This window comes from Carassius auratus, chromosome 20, assembly GCF_003368295.1.
Source record: "Carassius auratus strain Wakin chromosome 20, ASM336829v1, whole genome shotgun sequence".
In the NCBI taxonomy this organism is placed as follows: domain Eukaryota; kingdom Metazoa; phylum Chordata; class Actinopteri; order Cypriniformes; family Cyprinidae; genus Carassius; species Carassius auratus.
In genome coordinates this window covers 3,769,095-3,780,852 of record NC_039262.1, presented here as the reverse complement: position 1 = coordinate 3,780,852, position 11,758 = coordinate 3,769,095, and the positions used below count along the sequence as shown (strand labels likewise).

General features: G+C 34.1%; 2 protein-coding genes across 2 annotated transcripts; one reads left to right on the top strand and one right to left on the bottom strand.

Annotated features, from left to right (window-relative positions):
- Positions 1 to 611: 611 nt before the first annotated feature.
- On the bottom strand, positions 612 to 5,088 carry atp6v1d (ATPase H+ transporting V1 subunit D). Its single transcript, XM_026290509.1, has 9 exons — positions 4,850 to 5,088; positions 4,060 to 4,177; positions 3,892 to 3,971; positions 3,748 to 3,815; positions 3,620 to 3,664; positions 2,715 to 2,818; positions 2,568 to 2,634; positions 2,410 to 2,488; positions 612 to 1,195 (listed from the first exon to the last, which is right to left on the bottom strand). The coding sequence occupies exons 1-9, from the start codon at positions 4,888 to 4,890 to the stop codon at positions 1,051 to 1,053; spliced, it is 747 nt and encodes a 248-aa protein (XP_026146294.1). The 5' UTR covers positions 4,891 to 5,088; the 3' UTR covers positions 612 to 1,050.
- Positions 5,089 to 5,798: 710 nt separating this feature from the next.
- Positions 5,799 to 11,294, top strand: eif2s1b (eukaryotic translation initiation factor 2, subunit 1 alpha b). Its single transcript, XM_026290503.1, has 8 exons — positions 5,799 to 5,949; positions 6,827 to 7,069; positions 7,178 to 7,257; positions 7,332 to 7,483; positions 8,983 to 9,089; positions 9,910 to 10,007; positions 10,081 to 10,224; positions 10,973 to 11,294. The coding sequence occupies exons 2-8, from the start codon at positions 6,829 to 6,831 to the stop codon at positions 11,096 to 11,098; spliced, it is 948 nt and encodes a 315-aa protein (XP_026146288.1). The 5' UTR covers positions 5,799 to 5,949; positions 6,827 to 6,828; the 3' UTR covers positions 11,099 to 11,294.
- Positions 11,295 to 11,758: the final 464 nt, after the last annotated feature.

The following is an 11,758-nucleotide window of genomic DNA, read 5'->3' as shown; positions in this document are numbered from 1 at the left end:
GAATGTGAAACTTGTGTATAATTTGAAAATACTGAAATCAAAACTAATGTTAAAATTGTTTTTCATTAAATGGTTAAATGGTGTAATGGTATAAATGCAGTGCTTGATATTTGGAGTGCAAAACCACTGAAGCAACTCTTAATTTCTTGTTTTAACATTTATTTTTGCTATGAAATGTTATGAATATGTGAATTAGATTTTTTTTTTTGTTGCAAATTTTAATATAATATTGTTTGATATAATGCAATAATTTATATGGAAGCCCTTTCTGCCACTGGATTAAAAACAATAAATAAATTGAGAGGAAATTCCTTTTTATCTAAATTCTTTTGTTCGTCAAAATTGAGTTTTTTGTTTCTGCCACTTACAATTATTTTTATTTAATTTTTTTAATTTCCACAATTCTGACTTTTTTCTCACAGTTGCCGAAATCTCCATAATTCAAGAAATATTTCACAATTTTAGTTTTTAATTTCTGTGGCAGAAACAATCTTTCAAAACCTTCCTCTGCTTTGAAAAGTTTGTAATCAACATGCATTTGCAACCCATTTTAAGTCTACAATGTGAAACACTGAAAGGAGCACTTCAAAAAAAAAAAAATCAACAGCAAATGACCATTTTCAACATTTATTGAAATTAGATTTCACTTCCTGTGAATTTGGAGTACACCTTTGCACTGAGAACAAACATGTGGAAGAATCTGGGCTGAAGTGTTTCAGCAAAAACTCAAAGAGAAGTACAGTACGTCACAGAATATTCTCAGGTATCACACACTAGCTCACGGGGAAGGTTACACCGGTTTAACACGCATGCAATAAGACGAGAGCGTGGAATTATCATTTGAGTTCATCTGAACCATTTTAAAAGGATTTCCTTTTTGTTCAAACTTAAAAATCCTTGCAGTTTTTGCACAAACACTATTTTTTACAGTGACTTGGATACATGTTCTATTCATCCTACACAAGAAATGTGACACGGCACCAACACACAATCAAAACAAGATGTAAAGCTCGGCCTCACGGACACAAAGAATAATAAATAAGAGGTGTTTCAATCGAACAGCAGGTCCTCGTCGGCCTCTTCGTTCAGCATGTTCGAGGGCTCTGCGATCGGCCCCAGCGCCGCCAAACCCTGCGCGATCTCCTTCTCCGTCCTCTCACGGTGCTGCTTCTTCTTCTCCTGGATCTTCTTGAGCCTGCGACGGGAAAACAGGAGGATTTGGGGTTGGTGGATGTTCTGAATCTCTTATTTTGGACTGTATTAATATATATTCCATTCATTTATATAATGCTAATATAAATATAATATATTTCATTTGAACTGCTAAAACGTCTCAGGGTCACCGTGGGTGCTTAGAAAGCATTATGTTTCATTAAAGTGCCCCTATTATGGATTTAAAAAAAATATCTTTCATGCAGTTTGTAACAGCTCTAACTGAATGAAAACATACTGCATAAAAATGAATCTTGTGCGAATCATTTGGGAGTCTTTGAGCAAGTAAGGTAAAACATATATGCATATTATAAGACAATGAAAGTGTGTTTTTTATTTTTAGCTTGCATGCATCAACTTGTGTTTTTTTTTATTTTTTATCTTTGCACAACTTGTTTTTTTTTTTTTTTTATCTTGCATGCATGTCAACTTGTTGTTGGATACTTAGGATATATTATGAATTTATCTATTGATATGTTGCAGATAGTGGTTACAGTACACATTATTCTGAAAGAGCAGGTGGAAGTATTAAGACAAAGTCCTTTCAAAATAAGAGTCCTGGTGCATTTTGGGATCGTTTATCAAGGAACGAATAAGAACATTACTTAACATGTTTAATATACAGATTTTACTGGTATCAGTACAACAATCTGGTTATTATTATTTTTTAACAAATGATTATTGTCTCAGCAACCTCTAATAACAGTCTACCTCTAATACGTATTGATTTTTTTTGCTATTTAAACCAATTTCATAAATAGATCAGGGTTATCACCGTTTACTAAAAGTAGATCAAAACCATAAAAATCATTCAGTTACTTGAAATAAAATAAACGTTAAATTAAACACAATAAAATAAAAATAGTTGACAAGGCAATATTTCTTACTTTCATTTAGTTTAAATACTAAAATAACTTAAATTAAATTTTAATTAATTAAAAATGTCAAAAACACCAAATTTTGATCGCAATTCATAGAAAACAAAATATAAAGAACAACAGTATCTCGATATTAAAATAACACTGAGGTGTACTGCATTTAAGCTAACTTTGACTTGTTATAGCATTATAGTTAGTTGTTGTTTTAGATTGCTTCCATTGTCCTCATTTGTAAGTCGCTTTGGATAAAACCGTCTGCTAAATGTGAATGTGATATAGCCCAAGCAATAAATGTGTGAAACCTGTGATGTGGTCTCACCTGTAGAACTCCTCTCGCTCCCGCTCATCCAGCTCAGTGATGATGTACGTGAGCGTGCGCTCGATCCTGGGAATAATCACTGAGAGGAGAAACATAAGAGCGTTATGTTATAGTGTCTGAAGCTTTGGTTGTCTTGAGAGGAGGCTGTGAGATCTCACCGTGCTCGATGGCGTTCACACGGCGGTTTGTGACCTTGATGGCCTCGTCCAGCGTCACAAAAGAGGTCTGGATGTGAGAGAACCACATCAGACATTGATTAAACATGTTCTACAGCAACAAACGGATATGGATACAAATATTCATACCTGCAGTGAGGCCAGCTCCACAAGAAGCTCGACTGCTTTGGCGTAGTTCCTCTTGAGTCGAGACAGCTGCTCTCCACCTCGGGCCAGACCAGTGAGCTCATAACCTACAGAGAAGAAGAAATACATCTGCAATGATGATGTCTTCAAACGATCTTCAGTATTATGCCTTTTCGAAGCTATTTGCTATCACTCTCAGGCCATCCGAGATGAAGATGAGTTTGTTTCTTCATCAGATTTGGAGAAATGTAGCAGTGTCTCATCAATGGATGCTCTGCAGTGAATGGGTGCCGTCAGAACGAGAGTCTGAACAGATGATAAAAGCAACACAAGTAATCCACTCCAGTACATCATTGAATGTCTAATCAGGTGAATAACTGCGGATTAAAACATCAGCACTCCAGTCTATCCATTAATGTCTTGTGAAGACAAAAGCTGCGTGTTTGTAAGAAACAAATCCATCTTTAAGATGGTTTTCTCTTCAAACCGAGTGTGTAATCTACAATAACACTTCCTCCAGTGAAAACACAGTCTGGTCTGAATTAAGAGAGAGAGAGATACAAGCTTACAAGCCAAAACATCTCTAAAGAAATATGTGGGTGGATTTCGACGTGAGAGATGACAAGAGATGGAAGCATTATTAAAGATTACAGACTCATATTTTAGCCAGAAAATGCATTAATAATAGCAAAATTGCAGTTATTCACCTGATTAGACATTAAATGATGTACTGGATTACTTGTGTTGTTTTTATCAGCTGTTTGGACTCTCATTCTGACGGCACCCATTCACTGCAGAGCATCCATTGATGAGACACTGATGCAATGCTGCATTTCTCTAAATCTGAGGCCTAAGGGAGAGTAAATGTTCATTTGTGGCTGAACTATTGAAGAGAACAGGATTCTTACTGTCTCCTCCCTCCTGGTAATGCTCAAACACCGGCAGAGTGACTCCTGAGAACAAACACAATGAGGAGAGCGATCACAGAAGAGATCTGCCAGATCTGTTGTTACTAAAAATCATTTAGCTAGCGAACCTGCAACATTGTCCTTTTTGGCTCTGACCTTCACCTGGGCCTTGTTCACATTCTGAATGACCGTAGCACTGACGGGACACAATTCAAACACATTCAGTGAGATCTGATGCATCATGACTACGAAAAAATCTTATTTTTACCTACCTGAAGTCACCAGCCGCAAATTTGGCCTCAGCTAAGGAAAAGGCGGCTTCTCTCATCACCTCTCCCATCAGCGTCTTAGTCTGAAAGATTCAAAGTCACATCATTGTTAAAAAGAAAAGGAATATAAATAAAGTCATCTGAGATAAAAGCATAGGTGTGATGTTATACCTCGATGATTTTTCGAAGAATCTGCCGAAATCGCATGGACAGAGCATCAGCTTTCTTCTTCAGCAGACTCCGGCCAGTTTGAGCTCCTTTCAGTCGAGCTTTCATAATGGTCTGAGCCCTGATGCAACACACAATAATCCAGAATAACCAAAACTGCAATATATACAGGCCTTGAATATTAATGGTAATTTATGACTACTTGTGCATAGATTTTTGGTCATACTTCTTGAATATGCATATTGTATTTGAGCATTTATTTTATTTAATTATATGTTACAACCACTATATTTATTACTGTGTATTACTGCTCAGTAGACTGAAGGGCTCACATGACTATGAATAAGATCACTTCCTCTTCTGAGTCCACTTAAAATTACTGCAAGATTTCGTTTTCACTTGATTTATATGAATTTAATATTGTCATCCATCGTATCGAGTTATATATTTATTAATCTACAGAGAGAAATGTATCTGCGTAATAATATATTGACAACATGATATGCGTGTGAAACATAAAATCCGACATTTATACAGAATACATAGTATACATTAAATAAATAAATAAATAAACACAATATATACAAATAGTAGATACATTTTATTAATTATTACTCTTTATTTCTGTCATAAAGCCTATGGATGTATGACTGCATCGCGTTCATCGCCATCTTAGTTGATCGTAACTGCTTTCTAAAACCATAAAATGCTAAAATATGTTTATATCAAATTTAAATGCTTGTGTTCATACACGTTTGAGAATAATAAATGCGTTATGAATCGTGATACTCACATTCTAGAGGGAAAAATGTCGATCCGATCTTTTCCGGACATCTTTCTTCTTTATTGAAACACTGTATCAAACTACTGAGACGCTTTTCTGTTGAAATCGACAAATCAATAGTCTAAATATAGTGTCAGTTTATGTAATATTACAATTAAACGACTATAATAGCATTGCTGTGACCCTAGCTATAAGACGCAGGATTTGATCAGCTGAGTGGAGGTCATGTGATTCATCCTGAACGCAGGGATTGGTTGCGTCACTTCCTCGCGTGTATTCGCACGTAGCGGGATTCACATTTCAAAATAACGCTCAACAGTAAAGCAATTTTTGTTTCCCTAAAAATAATTTACACTGTCATTTGATTTATTTTGGTTGGTGTTGCATTTTAGGCTTGAAGACATTTTTGACGCTGTGTAGTATGCTAGCAGTGCATCCGTGTGCTATCGGAGGTTATAAGATTATTTTTTTATAAAAAATAAAATAAAAAAACGAAACGACCGTAAGCGTATTCTCTAAAGAATAAAGTATTTTTTATTAGTCCTGTCAAATGATTAATCGCGATTGATCGCATCCAAAATAATATTAAATGTATGTTTACTTTGTATATTTATTATTTATTTTTAAATACACACACATGCAGTATATATGTGTAAAATATTTACATGTGTATACATTTAAATGTTTATATTATATTTAAATATATGTAATACATAAACATAACATATCTTTCTTAAATATATACATGCATTTGTTTGTATTTATATATACATAATAAATATACACAGTGTACACACATATATTATGTGAACAAAAACTTTTATTTTTGATGTGATTAGTCGCGATTAATCATTTGACAGCACAAATAAAAATATTTCAATTAATATATATACAATCTGTTATCTCCTAAAAATATGCACATGTGACTTTTATTTTGAAGTGTGTTTGACAGCGACCGTGTTGACGCAGCATGCCTGTTGTGTTCTCTGGTCGCTTCTGGCTTCATTCTTTCTCGGATCGCAGGATCAATGGGAAACTAAGGCTCGCAGAAAACGTCCGTTTCTAGAGATTTTAAGGGTTTAAAGTGAGCCGATTGTGACACCTGTCAGGTGGGATTGAGTTACTTTTTCTTCCGTGAAAGTTTGGCTCATGTTGAGCTCGTTTTTTAGATGATATCAGGGTTTTATTGGCTGCTGTTAAACGGCATGTGCTGGATGCTCGCGCACTAATGCACGTGCACAGACAGATCAATATACATAGATAATGTACTTTGATATCTTAAGCGAAATTAATATATAAACATTGTGTAATGTAGGCGGACAGTGCAACATTAATCATAAAATAACACTTTACGCAATATACAAGATATACAAAAAATCTAATAATAATACAACACTGTTTACAATATACAGAAACTGTAGGGGAAAATAAATACATCACTAAATAGACATAAAATTAAAACAAATAATCAAATTACATTGACATAACATTTGAGTTGAAAATAATAATCACATTTTAAAAATGCAAATAATACAAATGATGTATAGCATCTAAATTTTAAAGGTAATAAATAGATTGAAATTAAATAAAGCACATAACTGTACTATTTTGAGCAGTGTTGTAAATTTGTAAGTAAATTAGTAAATATTTGTTATTTTGGTAGTGAGTATCAAATATATATATATTAATTATTGAAAAAAAATAACTTAATACAAACTAAATATTTTCCAAGTCATATTTAGAATGTAAATGTATTTTTTTACAGTATAAATAGTTTTTTATGAAAATGTATAGCTGCCATTTCAATTTTAGAATGGGGTCCCCCACATCAAAAAAAAAAAAAGTAAATAAAAAAAAACAATTAATTCAATAAAAATATTTTATCTCTACCCAAAAAAAATTTTTTTTAAGGCAATACAGAAAATAAATGAAAGCACCTCAGATAAAAGTATGGGAATGATGTTGTGCCTGTATTGTGTTGTGTAGAGATGCCGGGCCTCAGCTGTAGGTTTTATCAGCACCGCTTCCCCGAGGTGGAGGACGTGGTGATGGTGAACGTCCGCTCCATCGCTGAGATGGGTGCGTATGTGAGTCTCCTGGAGTACAACAACATCGAGGGCATGATCCTGCTGAGCGAACTGTCCCGCAGACGCATCCGCTCCATCAACAAACTCATCCGCATCGGACGCAACGAGTGTGTGGTGGTCATCAGAGTGGACAAAGAGAAGGGTGAGAGTGTCACAATCAGACATCACTTCTCCATTCTCCAGTTAATTACATTTAACCATTTAATCCACACATACACTAACATTGAAAAATCATGCTTTTCTTCTCTAGGATACATTGATTTGTCCAAGAGAAGAGTGTCTCCGGAAGAAGCCATCAAGTGTGAGGACAAATTCACCAAATCTAAAACGGTGTGTATGCATCTTGAAATCGGAGGGATGAGGTCATGTTCTTGTGGTGTGATGTTGTGGTCGTTGTGCCGCAGGTGTACAGTATTTTACGGCATGTGGCTGAAGTGTTGGAGTACACTAAAGACGAACAGCTGGAGAGTTTGTTCCAGCGAACCGCTTGGGTGTTTGATGAGAAATACAAGAAACCTGGATATGGTGCCTACGATGTCTTCAAACAGGCCGTGTCGTGAGTGTCCAGCATAGATGCACGCTCCTCAACTCTCAGTGACTGCTCACTTGTTTGAGATCAAAATAGGTCTCCTATGAGATTTGCTTAGATCCAATGAGAGTGTTTTTATTTGAAATACCCTTTACTTTAAAAAAATATGTCTAAAAAGGGTCATATCTGATGTATTTGAGGTCTGAGATGTGGGAATGGTGAAGAGAGAGAGGGCAAATATTTAGCATTTTTGGCCAGCATTGCTGTGTTATCTGCCGATAATGTCTTTAATAGCCTGCAAAGCACTTTATTGAAATATATATTTAATTCTGAATTTGTAAAATGTTGCAAATAGATGCTCGTTTTGTGTAGAGGTCGACCGATGTATCGGTTTAGCCGATTAATCGGCACCGATAATTGATTGTTTGAACAATCCATTCATAAATCGCGGAATCCGTTGATAAAAACAGAATTTACGGTTTAGCGTGTGACGCTCGCGGTGATTTCAGCGCCTGTTGTCTCACTAAATGAGGACGAAAACACATGAAGAACATCTCCAGAACTGCACTGACGGTCACTTCATGAGCATCTGACCGTTTGATTTGAGCAAAAGCATCATGTCACATGCACAGGATTGTAAAGATATTCACAGCAACCCGTCAAAATAAAAGTCGGGTTTTTAAGTATATTTTTCAGTAGAATGTACATAGTCTACTACTACTACTAAAATGAAACTAACATAATTTTTTAAGGAATAATCACACAACATTTCTTCCATGTTTCAATTTTAATAGCAAGTCTCCTTTATTTGCCCAAAAAAAGTCAAATAAAATTAATGTTTCATGCCTTGATAACAATAAAAATGTAAATACACACTGATTTTTTTTAGGGGGAAAAAATCATTAGGCTTCTTTAAGAAAAAAAATAATAAATTAAGTTGTTTTATGCGTACAAATAATTAGACATGCTAAAACAGATTTTGGTAACAATAAAAAAAAAAAAACATTTCATAGGGCCCTAATCATGTAATTTTTGTAATTGATGTTGAAATGTATCAGTTTAATTATTTAAATTAATTAGACTTGCTTTATGATGAATAAACTTTCATTTAACTATTAAAAAGGAGTGGAGAAAAATTTAAATGGAAAAAACAGAATCCAAAAAATAAAAAAACGGAATTTGGAAAAAAAAAGTGTTAGGTATAGGAACAGTATAAAAACCTTTCCAGATTTTGTCTTGGACATATAAGCTAATAATTTTTTTTTTTTTTTTTTAATACCGTAAAGTAACTAAAATGAACATGTAAAACAAATATCTTTGAAGTGCCCCTATTATGGGTAATGAACGGCTCATATTTAGGTTTTGGGAGTCCTTAATAACAGGTTAACATGTATGCAAGATCATAAAACCCTTTCATTGAATTATTTTTCCCGTCTTTATCTGTTTGTATCTCTGGTTCAAGCACTGAAAACAAATCCTGTCTTAAGTGAAGATGAAAATGTTATTTCCTCCGGTTTTGTTTCCAGCGATCCTGCCATCCTGGACGGTTTGGATCTGACGGAGGAGGAGAGGGATGTGCTCATCGATAACATCAACAGACGCCTCACGCCACAGGCCGTCAAAATCAGAGCGGGTGCTTCATACAAATCTGATGCACTTTCTTAACACCATGCAGAAACTTCCTGTGCAAAGTCATTATTAAATATTGTAATTAGTTTTTAAAAATTTAAATCATTTTTATGTGGAGTAAAAAATATTTTTTTAATTAATAATAATATTTATTATATTAGTACTTTTTATGATTTATATAAAGCAAATTAATAACAAAAAAATAGTTAATAATTTTTGTTTTCAGTCTGTAATCCACAACCACAGCAAGAGTGCGTATATACTTCTCTTTTCAAATATTCTCTGGAATTTTTTAATGTTTTCAAATGCAAATACATTGAGTTAGAAGTCAGTAAAAAAACAGAATTTTAAATTAATCATTTTATTCATCAAGGAATTGCTCAAATGAGAAACAACAATGAATCCTGAAAAAAAAGAACTGTTTTCAACATTGATACATTTTTTAGAACTTTCATGTTAAAGTGTTTCACAATGTTATTATTTGAATACCACAATTTTCAACTGTCGTGTTTATATATAAAATATATTTAGAAGAAAAATCACCCTTTATAAAATTCTCTCAGATCCTTCGAACGCTTTACGAAGCAGAGCTTTCGATAGTGTAAAAAATATATATTTTAAGGTTCAAAGAAGAAAAAAAACTAATTAATAAATACAAGATAAAAAGCAGATTGAAAGAAATATAACTACAACTCATTAAAAGAAAAAAAATCATTGATTCAAATAAACAATAAAAACATTTGATTCAAATTAGTAACGTTCAAAAAACGAACAGATATCTAGTATCTTCACGTGTGTTCATGTTTGCTCTGTGTCTTGGACAGATATTGAGGTGGCGTGTTATGGATATGAAGGCATTGATGCTGTCAAAGACGCGCTGAGGGCGGGGCTTAACTGCTCCACAGAGGTCATGCCAATCAAGGTGAGATCCACTTCCTTTTCATCCAGTTCTAACAGATTCTATGATTTAAAATGATGCGATGATTTCCTTTCAGATCAACCTGATCGCACCGCCGCGGTACGTCATGACCACCACCACACTGGAGCGCACCGAGGGTCTGTCGGTGCTCCACCAGGCCATGACCGCCATCAAGGAGCGCATCGAGGAGAAGCGAGGAGTCTTCAATGTCCAGATGGAGGTCAGACACTTCACAGCTTCATACATCTCCTAAACAGCATGGAATATACTCGCTCTTTAAAGAACAAACACATTCAAACCCCTGCTTGAGGAAAATAGATTAAAATATGCATGCATATTGTATGAAAGTATTTGTTTTGATTATATTCTCATGCATGAAGGTTTCTGATCATGCAATATACATGATATTATTTACAATATACAGTAAACCAGGGGGTTTCACACTTGCGTCTGAACCAGGTTTAATGAAAACACTGATCGAAACATGATCAGGTCAAAGTGTCTGAATAATTTTTGGTAATAATCTTACTGGTAGTGCACTATATGAAGAATTTTTGGGTGAAATAAGTCAGAGTTTACTTTATTTAAATAACATCACTTATATAAATTAACAATAGTGTCCTGCACCGACTAATAAAAAAATGCATCAAAAATAATATCTGGTGTCTGAATAATTTTTAGTTTGACTGTATATACATGCATAAAATGTATAATAAATATTAATAAAATAAAACAGATAAATATAGATTTAAATAACAATAATAATAATTTAAAAATGGATTAAAATTATATACATGGTACTAATTGATGATATATTTTTTAATTCTTTCAGATTTAATTCTTTCTTACACTATATATTTTTCTTAAATCTATTATAATAAAAGCATAGTGCAGTACTATAGTAAGTAGGGATCCAATCCAATGCAGTATACCATTGAAGTGTTTGCTCTGATTGTGTTTGTCTTCAGCCTAAAGTGGTGACGGACACAGACGAGACGGAGCTGCAGCGTCAGCTCGAGCGTCTGGAGCGAGAGAACGCCGAGGTGGACGGAGACGACGACGCCGAGGAGATGGAGGCCAAGACTGACGAGTAGATCGACACGTGCTTCAGCGCAGAAACCCTTCAGATGGACTCATGCTGCTGCTGCACAAACATTATAAAGCTGAACCCTTCACAAATCTGATCGCTCTTAACATTTACGCTGATTCAACGACGCAGAGGTGTGGTTTCCTGTGAAGTAAAACCTGTTTCTTGCTCCGCTTCAATCTCAGTAAAACTCTGGAAAGTTGTTTGAAGTTTTGTATTATTTAGCATCTGTGTATTTACATATTGACGAGCTGAAAGTACATATTCTGAGTGAAATTCTGCTCTAGATATCTAAATGAAAACGTGCAAAAACAAGTTTACATTGTAAAAAAAAAAATAGAAAACAGCGGGGAAAAAAAACGATAAACCTTTTTAATATTAAAGCCAAATCAATTATATTCATTTATTTTAAAAATGTTTTCAAATACAGTATTTATTAAAGTGAAAAAATATATATATAATTTTTTTATTATTATTAAATACCAAATTAAATTGAAATGTTTTGTCACAAGCAAGGTTTGGTTGAGAGGAGAGAGATAAATTTTTTTTTTTTTGGTTTGGTTTTCCCTAGGAAATATTAATGTGAATTTAGAATAGAATAGAATTTGATAACATTAATTGCATGACAGCCCAATTATTATTAAATACATAATATATATTAATGCCC

What these genes read in the sequence shown, in the direction of transcription:
- atp6v1d (XM_026290509.1), bottom strand. Translation starts at nt 4,890, where the DNA reads ATGTCCGGAAAAGATCGGATCGACATTTTTCCCTCTAGAAT. An exon ending in TTACCAGGAGGGAGGAGACA is followed by an intron (nt 2,819 to 3,619) that starts GTAAGAATCCTG and finishes TCTTCTCTGTAG; the next exon opens with GTTATGAGCTCACTGGTCTG. An exon ending in GAGCGAGAGGAGTTCTACAG is followed by an intron (nt 1,196 to 2,409) that starts GTGAGACCACAT and finishes TTCCCGTCGCAG; the next exon opens with GCTCAAGAAGATCCAGGAGA.
- eif2s1b (XM_026290503.1), top strand. Translation starts at nt 6,829, where the DNA reads ATGCCGGGCCTCAGCTGTAGGTTTTATCAGCACCGCTTCCCCGAGGTG. An exon ending in AATTCACCAAATCTAAAACG is followed by an intron (nt 7,258 to 7,331) that starts GTGTGTATGCAT and finishes GTTGTGCCGCAG; the next exon opens with GTGTACAGTATTTTACGGCA. An exon ending in CAGAGGTCATGCCAATCAAG is followed by an intron (nt 10,008 to 10,080) that starts GTGAGATCCACT and finishes ATTTCCTTTCAG; the next exon opens with ATCAACCTGATCGCACCGCC.